Below are 19,594 nucleotides of genomic sequence, written 5' to 3'. Positions count from 1 at the left end.
CAGAATGTCACAGCCTTTCTGGAAGGCAATCAGTAATGTTAATCAAATTAAAATGTGAATATCCTGACCCAGTAATTCCAACCTATGGAATTATTCTAGGGAGCTAATAGGACAGTCACAGCAAGATACATATACAAGGATTTTGTTTAGCGTATTACAAACCAAAATGGGAAACAAACTAAGTGCCCTTCAACGTGGGATTAGCTAAATGTTGGCATAGCCAGACAATACAATATTCGTCATTAAAAAGATGAGATAAAAAAAAAGATAAAAAAAAAGATGAGATATACCTACATGGACTGATAGAAAGCTATCTATGCCCACAATATACTATATTTTTAGAAGCTGGGAAAATATCAATAGTACCATTTTATATTTTTAAAATATATTTCAAAAAAAAAAAAATCCCACATACACACACATCCCCAGAGACTTCCAGAACTCTTAATCAGGAGAGGCTGAAAAACAACAGAAAAAGTTAGCACAGCCCTCCCTGAGGTAGATGTGTGGTGGCCACATGTGGAGACTGTTTAAGAATGACTTGATTTAGGGGCACCTGGGTGGCTCAGTTGGTTAAGCGGCCGACTTCGGCTCAGGTCATGATTTCACAGTCCGTGGGTTCTGTGCTGACAGCTCGGAGCCTGGAGCCTGCTTCGGATTCTGTGTCTCCCTCTCTCTCTGCCCCTCCTTCTCCTTCTCCTTCTCCTTCTCCTTCTCCTTCTCCTTCTCCCTCTCACTCACTCTCAAATTAAAAAAAATAATAAAAAGAATGATTTGATTTAGATCAGTGGTTCTCAAAGTGTGGCCCCTGGACCGGCAGCATCTACGTCACCTGGGAAGTGGTCAACATGAAATTCTCAGGCCCTGCCCAGACCTACTGCAGCAGGAATCTGGGGCATGGGGTCCTCCAGAGGACTGAGACTCACAAAATCTTGAGAATCCTCCACCTGGACATCTGAAAATACTCACTGAGCTAGGGGATAATCTGTCACTTTGGGGTCACTGTGCCACAAAGACTCTTGTGTGTAGGGTGAGAATTTTCAGGAAGAGAATGGAGGCGGTGTTAGATTGCCGTGAGGAAAAAGAAAAATATCTCCTACTCTCTCCGAGGCTGGGACTCAACCCTAAAGGCTGCTGGGAGGTGGGTGGAATAAAAGAAGAGTCTGGGCAAGTAGGGGTCAAAGGACACTGGGCCTCAGTAGCAGGCGTCCATATTCTCTGAATTTTACTCTCTCACTCTCCTTCCCCCTAAAGTTCCAGGTAAGTCTCATTAAAAGTGACTCTTGGGGCACCTGGGTAGCTGAGTCCATTAAGTGTCTGACTCTTGGTTTTGGCTCAGGTCATGATCTCATGGTTCATGACATCGAGTCCCAGTTTTGGCTCTGCACTCACAGTGTGGAACCTGCTTGGAATTCTCTCTCTCTCTCTCTCTCTCTCTCTCTCTCTCTCTCTGCCCCTCTTGCTCTTTCTTGCTCTCTCTCAAAATAAATAAATAAACTGAAAAAAAAAAAAAAAGTGACTCTGGTAGAGTAGAAGGCACACTGTCCGACCCGAGTCAGGCAGAAGGTGGGAGCAGTCACTCACTGACAGGTTAGCAAGGAGCTGTATGTACCCAGCCAAGGGCAACCTCACAGGTGTCACCAGGAAAAATGGCACAGTGCAGAGGCAGGGGAGAGAGCCAGAGCTAAGAACCCCAAGCACACCTGAGGTGGCGCCCTGGGAGGGTCTCAGAAAAAGCTAGGGGGCAGACAGGTCTCAGAGTAGAGAAGAAAAGGAGGGATTTCTAGAAGCTGAAGCAGGGTCATGCTGTCATAACCTGGAATTTAGCAAGAAAGGTAGACTGATCTGGAAAGCTAGATCTGATCAATACAACAGTCTGTTAGGATTTCCCTGCCAAGCACTTAGCACAATTTTATTTTACATTTATTTGTGTGGTCATTTGATTGTCTTCCTCTCCCTCTGGACTGTAAGTTTTGTGAAGGTAGGAACACTGGATGTTTTCATGCATCAGCATATCCCCAGTTCCTAGCCGGCACATAGTATTTACTCACAGAACAGGCTGGATAAATAAACAATTTAAATTAAAACACTCCAGGGGCACCTGAGTAGCTCAGCCGGTTGAGCGTCCAACTCTTGATTTCGGCTCAGGTCATGATCCCAGGGTCGTGGGATCGAGCTCCACGTTGGGCTCTGCGCTAAGCGTGGAGCCTGCTTAAGATTCTCTCTCTCTCTCTCTCTCTCTCTCTCTCTCTCTCTCTCTCTCTCTCTCTCTCTCTCTCTCTCCCTCTTGTCCCTCTTGCTCGCTTGCTCTCTCTCAAAAAAAAATAAAATCAATTAATTAAAACACTCTAGAGTGTTTGATTATTCTTTGTCTGTATTGTTGACTTTTCGTTTCATTAGTTTTTGCCAAAGCAGTATGTTATCATATGAAAGTATATTACCAGAAAGCGTATTGTCAAAGGAAGCTATTTCCTTTTTGGAAAGAGTCGCCCCATAAATACGGTGTTGAGGCATTAGTCTCCGAGTTGTAAACACTCGTTTAGAAAGGCCAAAGAATGTAAATAAAAGGTAGGACGTATTAGGACGTATTTCAGCGGAAATACATGAGAAATACACCCACAGTGGTCATCAGCTACGGCCAGCCTGATGTCCTCAGATTGCTACATCCCAGATTGACTTGGAAATCAGAGGTTAATTCTGCACAGGAGAGTTTTAGCACGAAGTGCGTCTCTGGCATCCCGAGTCACGGAAAACTGACCACCCAAAGAAGATACGACAGCATGTGCTACCTTCAGCAAATGCCAGGCACCGACAACAGAGTCGGGATGCAGATGCCACGGCGTCACACGTGCAACCCGCCTGCCCTGTGACGCCAGGGAACATCCGCACCAGTTGCTCTAAGATCTGAGAGTGCGGCGGTGGGACAGAAAGGGCAGGGGGGCAGGCGATCTCACAGAGGGCTGCAGAAATAGGGACAATAAACTGAGAAGCTTCACAAATAATCCCAGCCCCTTAGCCTAAGAAGCTTCCCCTGCCCTGGAGGAAAGAGAAGTTACAAAATCTAATTTTTATAAACACACAGGTGGCATCTTTTACTTCAAGCAAGCCACAAGGCCTGTGCTCACTTTAAAGCGGCCGTGCTACCCAGGGCCAGCAGCCCATCGGTGCCAAACTCTCAGGGCTTCGTGGTCACGGCACTTAACGTACTCTGTGCACTGGAGGGACTAATCCTACAGCAGATGTGACGGGCAGAGAGGGGTCTCGCCACAAATCTACAGCAGGGCTTCCTCGGCCACTGACGTTGGGTCTCAGCAACTCTGAACCCGCCACCATAAAACGCCTTATATTTCGGTTTGGAGGCTGAGTTTCTGTGAAACTCTAGATAAAAGGAATGGGCCTCCCCGCCATTCCCCTTGAACTCGGGGTCGGACCTCTCGGGAACCAGATCTTACCTGAGGACGATCCAGTGGTCAGCACAAAGAGAGGACTCCCACCCCTCTTCCTGGAAGGGCTTTCAGAGGGAGCCCGGACACTCTCTATCTGCGCGTGCGGAGGCTGGGTAATTGCCAGGCTGACCCTCGGGGGCCTCTTGCCCTGCTCACCTTTTACTATAATGCGTGGTACGGCATAATCATGAAATGTGCTTATTAATTTTACTCATTTGACACTGCGCTCTTCTGCCCTGAGCTAGATGTTAGGAGAAAATGATAGGGATAGATTCTGCTCCTGTCAGACTTCCCAAGACTTTCAGAAAACCAGACTATCAAAGGCCATCCGCCACCCACCAGCCAAGCTTTCCAGATGACCCCAAAGGTACAAGCCGAATGTTAAAGACACAGATCAACAGAGGAGAATAACAAGAAGGCGCGGAGACCCATGCCCTGGGGGTGAGCCCCCCGCATGAGCCCTCCCAGGAGAGCGACCCCCGAGCCAGTCCTCCCAGAGAGCGTGAGCGCTGAGCCCCTGCCCTGATTCATGACTTGCTGCTTCATATCTAATTCATCAAAAGACACTTTGGCTTCTCAAATCAGGAACATTTTTATTAGCTTCCCAAGAGTTTTATGGCACAGAGCCATATCTAATGATTCTATTTTATGGTAAGTTATACATTGAAACAGTGCTTTGAAGTCAGACAGCAGGTAAGACTCAAATCTTTGTCAGAAAAGATTCCCTCGCCCTTTCACTTTTAAAATGTTTATAAGCTTTCAAACAGTTGGGGAAGTGATGGGGAGCATTTTAACAGGCTGCTGCTGCCTTGCACAGGACCCAGCGCTGGCTGGCCCGATACATACTGTGGTGTTCCCAGCAGCGCTTGCTTTCGCCCCTCTATCCCTTCCACCCGGGGACACCAGTAATGTCTGGACACAGTTTGGGCTGCCACAACTGGGCGGGGGTGGGGGGAGTGCTACTGGCATCTAGTAGGTAGAGGCCAGGCGTGCTGCTAAGCATCCCATATACGTGGCATGGGACAGTCCCACAACACAGAAGTCTCTGATTATCTGGCCCAAAATGTCAACAGTGTCAAGGCAGAGAAAGCATGCTTTAGGGCTTCTTCTGGGCCCGGCTGTGGTAGCCCTCCCACCCCTGGGACATCAGATGCTAACATAATCATGGCGGCAGGTTTTCAGTGCTGGCTAAGGAGACCCATAATCTTCTACTCGTATGTATTCTTGGTGCACGCTTTCAATAAACAGGAATAAAACAGTCTTAAACAAAACGAGGAAAGTAAAAATAAGGCCACCTGAGAATCTCAGAACATGTGACCACAGTCGCTGTTAACAAAACCCTCCTCGTGTTACTCAGCACTTTTTAAGCGCGAGCCAAATCACGAAATCGCGACATATGTAACGAAACAACAAAATAACCAATTCCAGCCATCTACTGAACACCACCACAGACACCTGCTGAAAAGCACAGCAAGTTCTCTGCTAAACTGTAGTGGTGTAATCAGGCAGAGTACTGGACTCGGAAGGGGGTCTGGTCCTGAGTCACCACTCCCAAGGACTGGGGCTCTGTCACTCCACTTATCAGAGCCTGGGTTCTCTTAATCAGCAAAGGGAAGATAAAGCTACTTATCCTCCGAGCCTTCCAGAGAACCGTGACAGCCAAATGAGTTCCCAGGTAGGAAACCGCTCTGCAAACTGCAAAGAGCTATACAAACATAGGGCGATACACTGATGACATTAACACATGCGGGACCACCGATGCCAACCGCCACGGCTCTTTTAGGCTCTTGGATCCTTTTCCATGAAATGTCACAACTAGCAGTGACTTTAGAAATCAACAGGGCCAACCCTTTAGTTTTATAGAAGGTGAAATTGACCATCACAGAAGTCAAGTGATTTAGCCAAGGCCAGGAAACAGCCCAGATGGACTCAGCTTCTTGGACTCCCAAACTAGGGCACTCCCCGTACTTCCCACTGGTGATGCCTTCCCCCTCTGTTTAAGTTCCTAGAGGGAAGAAGCACATTTATGTACAAGGTTCAGAGGGGCTTGAACACAGGAGGCAAATATCGGTTGAATCAGTGGATCCTGACTTACTACATCATAGCCTGTTGGGGCTCGGTTCCGAGAAGCCACCACTCCCACTCCCGTGATGGGATCCATCGACGTCTCTGGCAAAGCTTCCGAAAGGTCTTTGACTTCAGGCATGGTGGACTGGTCCTGGTTCCAAGAAGGAAAAAAAAAGCACAGAATTCAAACTGACCATTTAAAGTGAATGATACAAAGTCTCAAACACTTAGAACCAGAACCTTGGGGCAAATTATCCGGAGCGAAGTTCTGTCTACCTGAACCAGCTATAGGAGCCCTGACCTTACCTGACCCTTTCCTCAGATCAAGAACTCAAGTTATCTCTGACCCCTGATCTTCTCAAGTTGGCTTTGAACTCTGGGCTAACAGAGTTAGGGAGGGCCTCCCTGAAGTGACTTTGACTCCAACCCAAAAGCAAACCATTCTTGACTCTCTCGACAAGCTGCCTGATTTCTGAACAGATGCCAGTAGCTTCTCTGAGGATAAATCAGACACAGCTAAATGTAACAGCATTGTTCACCTCTCTCCCGTACATTATCTCCTTGGGGAGGTGCAGACTTCCAAATCTACAGCCTCCACCACAACCAAGTGTGGACTGTGGAGCAGGCAGGCTTCCAGACACATGGAAGAAAGTGTTCTGGGCAAGGAGGCAAAGGAATGATATTCACGTCCAGGCTCCATGGCTTACTGGTTCATGACTCTGAGCAAGCAAGAGGTCAATGTCCTGACAGTCAAAGAGCTGCCATGAGATCTAAGGGAGTCATATAAATGAAGAGCCCAGAGGGGTCCCTAGCACACAGTAGGCACTCAATAAAAGGCAGACGAGACTGGCAGGCTTGGGGCACACAGGTCCAACATAACTGGCTAGAAACGTGGTAGGTGTCGTTCCTGGGAGGGCTGGCAGGTGCCTCTGTTGCGTTTAATCCTGCAGGTCATGTGGGCACTTACTCAAAGCTAAACACTAACAATGACCATAATTCTTGCCGGGCACTTTGGGAGACAGGGAGGGGAAATGGCATTATTATTCTGCTGCTGACTGCCTGCTGATGTGACCAGAGGAGACAAGTAGGATATAGAGAGCACTGGGTCTGGGCAGCTCCAGAGGCAGTGCACCAGAAAGCAAATAAAAGAGGTAACACCTTATGTAAATGACTTTTAGTTCTTTTAAAAGGACAAGCAGTGAAAAAGAGCAAGTTAAATTCCACCTCCTTCTGCAGCAATTAAATCCCACTGGTTGTAGGTCTACCAGATCTCTCAAAGCTGGTTACTGCTTCTAAAGCAAACCAAACAGGCAGGGAGAAGAAATACTCTTAGTTCTCAGCCTAGAATCAGAAAAGGCGGAGGCCACTAAAAATGACTGCAGCCTTTTAAATAGGAACAATCAGAATGCTATATGCAAGTCACCCAAGTAATCAGTGTCCCCCGAAGCCCACAAAAGTTCCGGAAAACAGACCTGCCAATGAAATCAAGCCAAGTCTCCAATCAACGCTAGGAAGCACCTGGCAGCAGCCACACTCTCAACTTCTGTTTATGACAAAAGCTAAACTAAGTTATGCTTTACTTAAGTCTACTGAAAATAAGCTTCTAGAGCCCAGGGCAGGGGGTAGCATACCATGCCACATTTTCTATTTTCAAATTTCATTTACCAGCCAGGCTTATATAAAGCACAGGGCTTGGTGCTTCTGGCACACAGTAGGCATGAAGTAAACACTTACTGAATGAGGAGATATGCGTGCCCCAGTAAAGAAGGTGTAGAGGTAAATAAGTGTACCAGCCCAATCTGAAGCAAACACTAATCAAAAAAGTATCTTCACTTGGAAAATCCCATAGTATGGTAGCACGAAAATAACCTTGCTGCAGTTCGAAAAATACGGGTACCTGCTGTTGGTTACCCAAACGCTTTGCAATTAACAACTCATTAGCAGAATGTACAAATTCTGCCAGTGCTACAATACCACGCTGTGAATTTAATAAAGAACATCCGAGGTAAGTCTTTTTTTTATTATTATTATTATTATTAAGATAGTACCGCCTCTACCATGAGAGACAGAGAGAGCGAGGCAGAGACAGAGAGACAGGAGGCGAACATGGGAATAAATACAAAAGGTTTTATTCGCTGATAGAGTCCCGGCCCCGGGTCACGACGTCGGGCCCCGGACGCCCACGACAAGGCCTCTCCCTTCCCGAAGCCCTCGGTCAAGGGCGGTGGGGAAACTCGCCTCGGGAGCCCCGCCGCTCCCACAATGCACCGGGGAGGCAGCCCAGCGGCAGGTTCCAAGATGGCCGCGGGCTGCCTCCGGCTGAGGCAGACAAAGGAGCCGGCGGCCCGTGCCCACGCGTGCACGGTCCCAGCCCGGCCTGCAGACGGGAGGATGCGACAGCAGAGCATGAGCACAGAGCATCTCGGATGCACGCCTCTTTCTTCCCTTTCCCCCCAGTTGCTGTACCCTGGGGATCAAGGCAGCCTTTGTGAAATACAGACAAATGACTCCTCGCGGCGCGGGGCCGCGGCCGGCTCGGCGGTGGAGGAAGCCCCACCACCGGCAAAGGAAGCTTTTAATGAGAAACGCCCAAGATATCCATGGCAGAGGCAATCACTCAAAGCAGCTTGCCCTGAATTACATATTTTCTGACTGCAAATTACTTTTAACAGCGTCTCTACCGTCACTTCAATTGACCTTCCTAACAAAAGGCCATTTATTAACTGGCACTCCACGTTTCCCGGGCTGTGTGGAGCCTCGAGCCAGAAGGGATGGCACCGCCGAGTACTCGGCCGCCCAGGGTCACAGGCCAGGCCTCTGAGAGGGGAGAAGAGGCCATTAATGCAAGCCTGCGGAGCAGATCTGCCCGAGAGGGGGGAGCGGGCTGTTTAAGACCAACATTAACCTGTCTGGCAAGAGGCAATGCGGGTCTGAAACGTAAAATACCAAGGCCTACTTGCAACAACCCCCTGGTTTCGTCCTCAGCAGCTACGCAGCAGAGAGAGACCCACCCCTGTCTCAAAACCCTAACGGCACACAAAACACACTGACACCCCTCTACTGCATACGTATGGTGCTTTGCATTTCTCAAAAAGCTTTCTCAGGCTCCACTGATGATCACACCAAACCTGGGAGGCGGCTGGGTCTTATCGCCCCTATTTTAGAGAAGACAAAACTGAGGCCCACGGCTGTCGGAAGCCAGGCACCTGGCAGCTGGCAGACCTAAACAGGACCCTTAGTCCTCCTTCCCAGGTCTGGTCTGCTTTCCGTGACACTGTGCCGAGGGAGACCAACATCCCGTCCGAGAGATCGAGAAGGCAGTTTCAACACTAATTATCTTTAAAAATGCCAAAGCTCTTCTTTCTTCAGCCATAGCCCAATAAGTGAAGCAAGGGGGAGAAAAGTACAGAAAGATAAAAGTAACATGGGATTAATTTTCCTCACACCTCAGTTTCAAGATTCAACATTTCCCTCATAAATAATTTACAACAATAAAAATGAGCTAAGGCCATGTTTGTGTAGGACGGAGGTAAATTTAGGCCTAATGAGGGAGATCCGAGCACTGCACAGGAGGGAATAGGTTGATGTATAGCACCGTGCGAGCGCAATCGACAGCACACAGGGGCTCCATTACCAACTGGAAGTCGCGAGGCCAACCGGGAGGAGGTGGGGGGAGCAATTTGGGAAAACTTCTACCATCCCAGCTGTGGCTGCAAGGAAGGTCTCTAGGGGGAAAGCCGAAAGTTGACCAGTGTTTTAGATGACAAGACGACAGAGGTGGAGATTTCTCAGAGCCCTAAGACTGAACCAACCTGAAACTAAGTCAGTTCTCGGTAAATGCCACTCGAGGAATGCGGGTCGTGATGCCCCCCCCCCCCCCGGGAGTCACGTCTGCGCGTGGGCACAGGGACAGTGCAGTGGCAACACTGGGCTTGGCTAGTCCTCCCAATTTAACCTTGCAGGTCATTTGGCCCCAATCCCCATCCCAATCTTTACCCCGAGTGCGTGGCCAGCCTCCACTACGTCATTTCCAAGGCCAGGGGCTGCAGAGCTTTATTCTGGGCAGCTATTCCTGTGTCTACCCCGAGAGGATTTCCCCGCCAGACAGAAGAATATGTGTAAATGTGTTGTGGGGTGTGTGTATGTGTGTGTGTGTGTGTGTGTGTGTGTGTGTGTGTGTTGCCTGTACATACGGGGGCTACATGGGATCAGTTAGAGTGAGGTGTGTTTTCCGGAGGAAAATCCAGGACTTTTTCCATGCCATGCCTGATGAATACAATGCAACAAGGGTGGGTAGGAGAAAATCCGCCTCCTGCTTCTGCCTGCAATGCTGCAAACAGTGCCTGGGGAAGGCCCCGGCGCCCAGCCCTGCAGCACCCTGGCAATGCCATCATCCCAGGTTCACAGAGAAATGAACTTTAACTATAAAGCCTCTCATACAGACAGCACACTGCTCCCTTGTAGCTGATCAAAGAATTACTACAACAGTGTGCTTAATCCCTGAAAGTCAGCAGTGCTGGGCTTAACTGATGCTGAATATTGTTTCAGAATCAAAGGCGTGCCTCCCGGCCCCAGTCTGGGAGAAAACTAAGCTACTGTATCACAGTTGAAAACTCAGGGGAACTTTGATATCATCTCTGTTTAATTTCCCCGGCCCTTCAAGCCTGGGGTTTATCTCGTTTTATCAACTCCTGTACTGAAATCAAAACCCAACTAACAGAGCTCAGACCTCTCTCCGCCGAGGCCCTTCTAGAGGCGGGGTGGGGTGGGGGGCAATAACCGCAGGGGGGGAAGGGGCGCTGCCATCAAAGGAGGTGCAGCGGGAACCCCAACTCGGCCTCCCTGCCGCGGTGAGGAAGGCTGGCTCAGAAGCAGCACCAGCACTGCCCGCCAAGGGCTGAAGGCGCGACTTGCACACAACTTTTGAGGAGAATAATTTCAAAGTATTGGGGGGGGGGGGCAGGTTAAACTGGGCTACCGTAATTGAAATGACAAAACCCGTGGATTAATTAAATCCCTACAGAAGGATGAACTTGCAATCAGCTTGCTTGAAATCCAAAGTCAAGGGCACAAAAGACATAAACTGTCTGCCCACATCCACCAGCTTGCGGGGTTGGGGAAGAGAAGTGGATAAATATTTCACTTGCCGTGGGAACCTGACCAACAGCAGGGTGGAGACTGAGAACGGGCTGTCTCCCAATAAAAGCTGCTGCTGTGCCCACATCGGGCAGCTCTTTGCCTGTTGCCCAGTGGCAGTAGTGGTCTACAGGAACTGAGGCCCTCTTGTTGCCCCGATTACTGGCATCTTGCTGCTAACAAATCTTCAGCAGGTGCAGAAGGACACGGCCCCATTCCCATGGGAGGGAGCCCATGGCCAGGCTTCACCAATGCACACCACAACACACACAAACACGCAAGCTGGGTGGTCTCCATGCAGCTAAGGTGCAGAGACCTACCTCCTTAGGAGATGGCAGGCTGAGGCCTGGGTCCACGCAGCACCCAAGCAAATGGCCAGCCAGCTCTTGGACTATTCCTGGACGACAGCGCACAGGCTGAGAGGCGTCCACGGTGGAAGCTCAGAATGGCATCCCTGTGCCTCCTGCACTCTGGTCTGGACCACTTACCTGGTCAGAAGCCAAATCACTCTGACAAACACTGTTGAGTATGGTCAGGTGGCAATAGGCCACAAGCTGCTGGGAAGGCTGCTAAGATATTAGGAAACTAAGGCAAATATTTTTCTAAGCTCTCCTAGATCGCAAAGAATTTCCCAGCCAGGGAAACTAACAATGGCGAGCACTTCCTTTTCCCCAGTAAAGGCCCCAGTTACTTCTAATAAAAGAGTCTGCTGAATAAATGTATCCATTCTATCGGACCTATGCCTAGATTTATATTAACCGTTTGTATACCAAACAGAGTTTCTACAAACCATGTGATGCAGGCCTGGGGTTCAGGGTGCTGCAGCTCACACGGTGCAATGTTAGATCCTGGAATTCTCGCTCCAAAAATAAATCCGGGATCAAGTTCTCCAGCACTGCTGTAGCCAAAGTCCTGCCTCTTACAGGCCCAACTCTGCAAAACCTGGGAGCCTGGTGCTGGGGGCAGTCTCCAGTATACTGTGAGCCCCACTCCGACCTGCCCACGAACACTGCAAATGAGGGTCAGCCCTGCCCACTCCCATCAAGTTTTGGTGCCCTATTGTCCCCTGGAGAGAAGGAAGAGGGAGGACCCCCAACAGAAGGCAGATGCTCTACAGATGAAGCCATCCCAGGAGGACCCAAGAGAAATGCTCTCTTGCTATTCAGGGACATAAGGTCAGGCACACCCTTACCCTGATGGCCAGTGTCTAGGGTAAAAATGCCAATGTGTCACCTCAACACCCAGCAAATGGGCTCTCGGGCCAGAATCAGAACACCCAGCTTCAGGTCAACCAGGCATGTCCCATCACTACCAACCCCTTTCTGACTTTCAGACATTTGGTCATCTAATCATTCTACCTGTGCGCCGATGACTTCCAAAATACTTCCAACCGCCCGGACTTTTCTCCTGAGACTCAGTGGTAGGTGTCTAGTGTCCTGCTGGCTGTCATCACCGTATGTCCTGGCTGAACATGCCATCCTCCCCCTGAAGCATCTCTCACATTGCCAGTACCCAGCAGCACTGGCACACAGCAGTGAGCCCACAAACATTTATGGGGAGCCTTTGTGCTAAGCACTGAGGGAGGGTATGCAATGATGACGGTTGGAAATCTAACATTCTGGAGCAGGGATTCTCAAACTCTGGCCTGAGTCACCTGGTGAGTTGGTTAAGACAGACACTCTTGGAGCCCACTCCCAGAGATATTGATCCAATAAGCGTAGGATGGGGCCTGAGAAGCTGCATTTCTGACAAGCTCCAGGTGATAGTCAAATAGCTGCTGGTCCACAATCTGAACTTTGTACAAGACAGCAGGTACTCATGAGATGTCTGACGAATGAATGAACAGAAAAAAACCCGAAGGTAATTATCCATGAGGAACAGCCTCGGAATGAGTCCCTTGGTCTCTCCCTCCCCAGACAGTCAGCCAAGAGCACCCAGCTCTCCCCCTATGACACCCACCCCACCATTCAAAACCTAGGTCACATCTCCCGTTCTTTCCCAAACCTTCCTCGATTGCCCCTACACACAGCTGCTGTCACTGAGAACGCCGACGCTCACCAAGAACACGGTCTCAGCACACACGTGTGCACACACGCATGTACGCACACACAGAAACACGCAGCCTTGCCTCTCAGAAGGTTTAGTACACTTTCCCTAGCAGAACGTTAGTTGCTCAAAGGTGTTATGTCACGGTGGGTGCTCCATAAATGGATTACGGGTGAGTGGGTGGGTGAGTGGATGCATGGATGAATCAAGTTCCTATCCTCCCAAACTGCCCACGTTTCGCTGAATTAAGGTGGGCACATAAAACAGCACGGGCAACGGCAAGAGCAGACCTGCGGGCCCCTTCCAATTAGAACGCCAGGCTGGGCGTCAGTGAGCCCAGGACAAACACCACGCTTCCAGGGACAGGCAGGCTGCAGAGGAAGGGAGGCGGGACTGCAGAGCTCCCAGCAGCTCCAGAAGTGATTGTGACCCAGTCCAAGCAGGCTGGATGAGGGCCTGGCAGGGGCCAGGGTGTCTCCAGGCTGGTCGCCCAGAAGACTCCCCTAAGGGGTTTGTAAAAGCCACGGCTGCCCCTTCCAACCCCCAGGTTCTGACTTAATTGGGTTGGGCTGGGCCCAAGACTGGATAATGCACAGCCCAGGTGAAATGCCACCGTGCTGGGCGGTACAGCGATGAAACAGACGTGGCCACCACCCACGGAGCTCACACGCCAGAGGAAACATCCCAAAAGAAAGAGACTGCAAATGAGGGCCCACTTCCTTCTGCCTGGTGAGTCAGGGAGATGTGAGGGAAGAGCCTGCGCTCCACCTGGCCTCCTGGAAAGAGAGAGGGTGCAGGGCAGTGAAGGTACTGTGGGCAAGAGACGTGGAATCAGCAGCGGCGTGAACAGACCACTGGGGGAACTGTGGGTGGCAGATGGACGGCCGAAACAAGCTTCTGAGGTGCTTAAACAACAAACAAACAAACAAACAAACAAAACGTTAAAAGCCTGTTGGCATTTCTCTGCAATTTCTAAGGTCCAAGCAATGATGCAGGGCTTCAGGAAGGAAGGAAGAGATTCGAAAGTCTTTTGTTCCTATTTCCTCTCCTGTAACCGAATGCTTCTCAAACCAACGCCCCGTTCCTGCAGACCACCGCGGGGCCTCCTTACAGTATCAGGTCAGGGCAGGAATGAAAAGCGAAGCAGAGCGATGGAGAGGGTGCAAGCTCTGTAGTCAGAGGGACCCGAGCTTGAATCCCAGCTCCGGCACTAATTTAAACCTGTGTGGCCGCAGGCGCGTTAGCTGAGCTGGGCCTAAGTTTCCTCCCCAGCAGAATTGGAATGACAGATAATATTTCCTTCACAGGGTTGTGTCGTGTAAGGAACTTGTAGAACTTGCATCAAGAGAAACAGTCAAGAGAGTGCACAAGACAGCCTATGGAATGGAAGCAAGTTTCTCCAGATCACATATCCGATGAGGAGTGAAAATCCAAATCCATACAGAACTCTTACAATTATCAACAATAGAAACTAAATATTTGATGGGAAAAAACGGGCAAAGGACTTGAATAGACCTTTCTCCAAAAGTGGTCTACAAATGGCCAACAACCATATGAAAAGATGTTCGACATCACTAATCACTAGGGAAATGCAAACCACAGTCACACCGAGCTATCACCTCATACCCACTGGCATGGTTACTATCAAAAGTCTAAAAATTAGTGTTGGCGAGGACGTGGGAAATTGGCACCCTGGTGCACTGTTTGCTGGGAATGGAAATGTAGCCACTAAGGGAAACAGTAGGGTGATTCCTCAAAAAATTAAAAATAGGGGCGTCTGGGTGGCTCAGTTGGTTAAGCTTCTGACTTCGGCTCAGGTCATGATCTCACGGTTCATGAGTTCGAGCCCTGAGTCGGGCTCTGTGCTGACAGTACAGAGCCTGCTTGGGATTCTCTCTCTCTCTCTCTCTCTCTCTCTCTCTCAAAATAAATAAATAAACTTAAAAAAAATAGAATTACTGTATAGTCTGGCAATTCCACATCTGGGTATGTACCCAAAAGAATTGAAAACAGGCTCTTGAAAAGATCTCTGTACATCCATGTTCACAACGGCATTATTCACAAGAGCCTAAAGGCAGAAGCGACCCAGGTATCCGTAGACAGATGAATGGACAAGCAAAACACGGTATATACATGTAACGCATAGTATTCAGCTTAAAAGGGAAAGAAATTCTGACATATGCCACAACGTGAATGAACCTTGAAGACATCATGTTGAGTGAGGTGAGCCAGTCTAGAAAGACAAATACTATATAATTCCACGTGTATGAGGTTCCTAGATTAGTCAGATTCATAGAAACACAGAGGAGAATGGTGGCTGCCAGAAACTGGGGGAAGAGGAAAGCGAAGCTGTTTAATGAGTATACAGTTTTGCAAGATGAAAAAGTTCCAAAGATGAGCTGCATGACAGCGTGAATGTACTTAATGCCACTGATTTGCACACCTCAAAACCATCAGGATGGTTCATTTTATGTTATGTGTGTCGTATACTTTAAAACAAAAAAAAAAGCCTCCACAATTGGGGTTTTCAAGTTTCCGGAAGCAGAAGCACAACCCCACATTTCTTACTCAACACACAGATCCCAGGGCCCCTTCCCCAGATATTCCGATTGGAGGTCTGGGTGTGAGGCCCTGGAATCTGCATTTTCATACACATCTTAGGGTTATTTTGCACACTAAGAATTCATTTATTCTGCTGTAGTTCTAAAGGATCAAGGGATATTCTCCTGAGTATTTTGCTTTTGCTGATCAGTACCTGTTTAAAAAACAACAGCTACGTCTGTGTCCATGTGTGTGTATAGAAAGATCTCATGTATAAAGAAAGATTATAACCACAGCGCAACAAGGTGGTCCCCCAGTCCTCAGGGAGGTAGGAGCTACAAGGCTTGAGCATGTGACTCCGGGGCTCCAGGCCCATGGGCCTCTCACATTTCCACCAGCGCAAGCTCCACATCTCACCCGAAGTGTGTCAGGTAAACCGAACACGTGCCCGCAGGATGTCCCCAACAAGGGAGGCAATGTCAAGTACACCCCACAGCGGCTCTGCCTCTCAAGCAGCAGAGGAGAGGAGGTCTGACATAGGCAACCTCATTGCAAACAGCGCAGACGATGCAGGGAAACCACAATTCCCAAGGGCAGCCCAGCAAGCAGAAGGCCAACCGGAGCCAGTGGGGCCAGAAAATGTTGGCCAGGAAAATGTTGGCCAGGGAGGGCCTCTGAGAGCGCGAGAACAGCCTGGGAGAGGCAGCTCGTTCAGGGACCCCAGGCCTCCCCTCCCACAACCCAACTAGCAAAGGAGACTCTGCTCATTCAACCGCAACCAACTAAATACAGTGTTCTCAGCCCACCACATCCAGCCATGTAGTCATTTGTTATCTTCATGATCATAATAGCACCTTTGACATTTCCCATGCTTGGTTCCAACACTATCATTACTTTCCAGTGTGGCAAAGATGTCGCTCTTCGAGCGGGACGCGTGGAACCCTTCCAACCTGCTAAGGTGGAGGGACCCAGGACTTCTAGATTCTGACGCCCCCAGAAGCCCATCTGCCGTGAAACTGATCGCAATGAACCTTCAGCCACCCCCACCCTTTACCCCTTCCAAGGCCCTGAGAGGGGACCCAGAAATGCGTTCACATGGCCGTGTGGTTTTGTGAAAGGCACAAAAGCAAGATATTCTTGTATTCTTTTTCTTATAACCCCTCCCACCTCCAAATCGTCTAAATGATGGACCCAGAAAACCAGGGTCTGCCTTTGGAGTCCACCTAAATTTAGAGAGGACTCCCCCACACCCTCTGTAGTGCCACATGCATTCACATACATTAATTCATTCAGCCTTATGGGGTAGGTTTTATTCTTAAGCCACTTCTACATATAAGGACATCGGAATTCAGAAAGGTTCTGTGAGGTTCCATGACCTGCCTAGGGTCACCGGGATTGCAGGAAGGAGACTGAGATTCAAATCCAAACCCCTAAATCCAAGCCCTGTGTTCTTCTTACTCTAACATCCCTTCCTGATTGCCCTAAGGAGAGCTACAAACAGAAAGGCACTCTAAAGAAAAAAAAATAAATAAAGCTCTTCTTCTGATTAATAAGCCAACAAACACTTACTAATAACCACTAACCTTTACTGACCACTTGCCCTGAGGCAGGCACAGAGCTAAATGCTTCTCTTGCAATATTTCATTCACTGCTCACCATAATCCCATGAGATACGTATTATCATTAGCCTCGCTCTACAGATGAGGAAACTGAGGCTCAGAAAAGTTCATTGGTTTACCCAAGAACACACAGGAAGTAGGAAAGCCAAGGATTAAGCTGAGGTCTAATTCTAAAGCCCTTGCATTTAGCCATGGTGCACTGCTCCATTTGGAAGTGGGAAGAGCCTGCCAGCGGGATGGAGGCAGGCAGGGAAAATACCTTCAGCATAAATCAGGAGTGTGGCCTAAGAGCTAGAAGGAAGGAATCAAAAATGCTGATTAGAGGGGTGCCTGGGTGGCTCAGTCAGTTAAGCGCCTCACTTTGGCCCAGGTCATGATCTCCATAGTTCATGAGTTCAAGCCCCATGGTGGGCTCTGTGCTGACAGTTCAGAGCCTGGAGCCTGCTTCCTATTCTGTGTCTCCCTCTCTCTGCCCCTCCCCCAATTGCACTCTGTCTGTCTCTCTCAAAAATGAATTAAACAAAATTTTTTTAAAATGCTGATTAGAGAAGATGATTCTGGATTCAAATGAACCAGTAATTCACATGTCAACTGCTTCACATGGGTCTTGGTGCCCAGGTCCCAGGAGAGGCCCCACCTCTCAGAGGCTCCATTTAAATATTCTCCGCATGGCCCAGTATCTCAAAGCACTGCAACAATTTCCAGGGAGCTAGAAAGGTGTCACCTGTGTCGTGTAACTAACCTTCTGAGGACCCTGAGCTTTTCGGTTTGCCTAGGTTTCTGCAGAGCTTATCCCCTAACTTTTCTAAAGCTTCTCTGCTGCAGCTGATAAGACTTTTTTTTTCCCCCTGTTAAAACGAGATGAGATCCAGCCAGCTGTCGAGAAATGTACAATGAGATTATACTGAGAAGGAACCACCAGAGACAAAGGCCCCTAAAGAGTCACTGGCCTGTTGTGGCTTTTGTGGCAGAAATCTGTTCTTGGGTGGGGGTGGGGAGCAGAGAAGGGGCAACAGCCATTTGCCTTTTGCTTCCTGGGGCCTTCCTCTGCGCCTTGCTGAAGAGACTGCTGAGAAGCAGGGGAAAGAAGAGTCACATCTTTAGTGGTGAGAGAGGCTGATAACTTAGGCAGAGTTGTCTGTTGGTAACAAAGAGGACAAAGATGCACATAGGTCTGCCCTCTTCACTTGGGCCTGTCACTGGGGATCTGATGTCCCCCCGTCCTAAGTCTGTCTCACTTAGGCTGGAGTCCTTGTGGGGTGCTCATCAACACAGCCATCACACTTCCAGGATGGGTCCTCTGGGTCTTGGGTGCCCACTCCGGGCACCTCACCTTTAGATAGGTGCCCTGGCATTTGGGTGTCCTCTCTGCTGTGCCCAGGTCACAGGTGAGGCCGCACCCCAGGTGATGCTCAAGGCTCAGGTGCAAGTTGGTCTGCACCCACGTGACCACAGAGAGGCCGGACCCCAGGCCAGGCCAGTGAAATCAATGTCCCCAGTCTGTGCAGGTGGCCGCAGCGGCCTGGGCACAGGTGGGCCGCCTCACCTCTCACCTGGGCGGCGGTGGCTCTCGGAGACCCTCACCTGCCCGGCCCTGGGGGCGTTGCTGGCACTCGGGTCCCCGAGCTCCCTCCCGCCTGTCCGCTGCAAGGCCGAGCCGGGGTTCGGGAAGCCGCGGCGCGCGCGGGCCCGGGAAGAGGCCGCCGGGCCTGTCCCCGCGGCGGGCCGGGCACGGAGCCCGCAGGCCTCGGCGCGGCCCGGCTCCGCCCGTCCGCCCGCCCCTCGGCCCGGGGCCCGCGCCCGCCCGCCCGCCCGTCCGCCGGGGCAGCAGGGCCGGCTCCGCCGAGCCTCCGCGGCGCCCGGCCCGCCCGACCTCACTTAACTGTTCCCCGCTGGGGCGGCGGCGGCTGCGGCGGCGGTGGGTCCCGGCTCCGTCTCACGCAGAAGCAGCTTCTCATCGCCCGGGCGGCGCGGGAGGGGCCGGGCCCGGGGCCCAGGCGGCGGGGCCGGCGCCGCAGCTCGAGCGCGAGCCTCACCGGGGAGCGGCGGCGGCGGCGGCGGCAGGGGCGGGGCGCGGCCTGGCGGCGGCGGCGGCGGCGACAACGGCGGCGGCGGATCCCTCGGCGGGCCGCGGCGGCGGGCCGGGCTCCGGGCCTCCCGGCTCTGGCGCTGGCTCCGGGGGAGGCGCCGGGCGCCCGAGGCTGGCTCGGGCGGGAGGAGGGAGCGGGAGCCCTCGCGTCCGGAGCCCGCGCCGCCGCCGCCGCCGCCCCGGCCGGCACCCCGCCTACCCCGGGCCTCCCCCACGGCCCAGCCCGCGAGCCCCCCGGCCCGGCCTCCCCCAGCCGGCGGGTAACCCGCCCCCCTCCCCAGCCCGGCCTCAGAGCCCCGGGAGCCCCAGGCCTCTTGGAGCCTGGGCACTAGTTATCCCCTCCGCCAAGCTGTTCTCTTCCAGGGCCCCCGCAGCCCGCTCAGCTCTCCTAGGCCTCACTGGATCAGTCCTTCAGCACAGTCTTAGAACCCTGGACGCCCCCAGGCCCCTTGGCGCCTTAGATGAACACCACACACACACACACACACACACACACACACACACGCTGTCCTCTAGCAGGGACACCCAGCCCTCCTCGATTTTCGTGAACTGCAGGCCATTCCTTCAGCTCCGCTCACTCCAGTTCAGGGGACCCCCACTCTCCCAAATGACCCAATACAAGCTTAGCCAGGTCCCAGACTCCACTAAAA

The 19,594-nt window shown here is 51.1% G+C and overlaps 1 protein-coding gene across 4 annotated transcripts in view; it reads right to left on the bottom strand.

Annotated features, from left to right (window-relative positions):
* Positions 1 to 19,366, bottom strand: part of MVB12B (multivesicular body subunit 12B) — a 206,181-nt gene extending 186,815 nt beyond the window's left edge. The window contains exons 1-2 of one of the 4 annotated variants that reach the window (XM_078436492.2): positions 18,739 to 19,366; positions 5,542 to 5,664 (exon numbers count right to left, since the gene is read on the bottom strand). In XM_078436492.2, the coding sequence (XP_078292618.1) occupies positions 5,542 to 5,664; positions 18,739 to 18,813 (198 nt within the window). In that variant the 5' untranslated portion in view covers positions 18,814 to 19,366. The remainder of the gene's footprint in view (positions 1 to 5,541; positions 5,665 to 18,738) is intronic. The other 3 variants (XM_078436490.2, XM_078436491.2, XM_078436489.2) reach the window with 3 other exon arrangements.
* Between the last annotated feature and the right edge of the window lie 228 nt (positions 19,367 to 19,594).

Source organism: Panthera onca, chromosome D4 (genome assembly GCF_046562875.1).
Source record: "Panthera onca isolate mPanOnc1 chromosome D4, mPanOnc1 haplotype 2, whole genome shotgun sequence".
In the NCBI taxonomy this organism is placed as follows: domain Eukaryota; kingdom Metazoa; phylum Chordata; class Mammalia; order Carnivora; family Felidae; genus Panthera; species Panthera onca.
The sequence above is the reverse complement of the archived record's forward strand: the minus strand, read 5'-3'. Positions and strand labels throughout refer to the sequence as shown.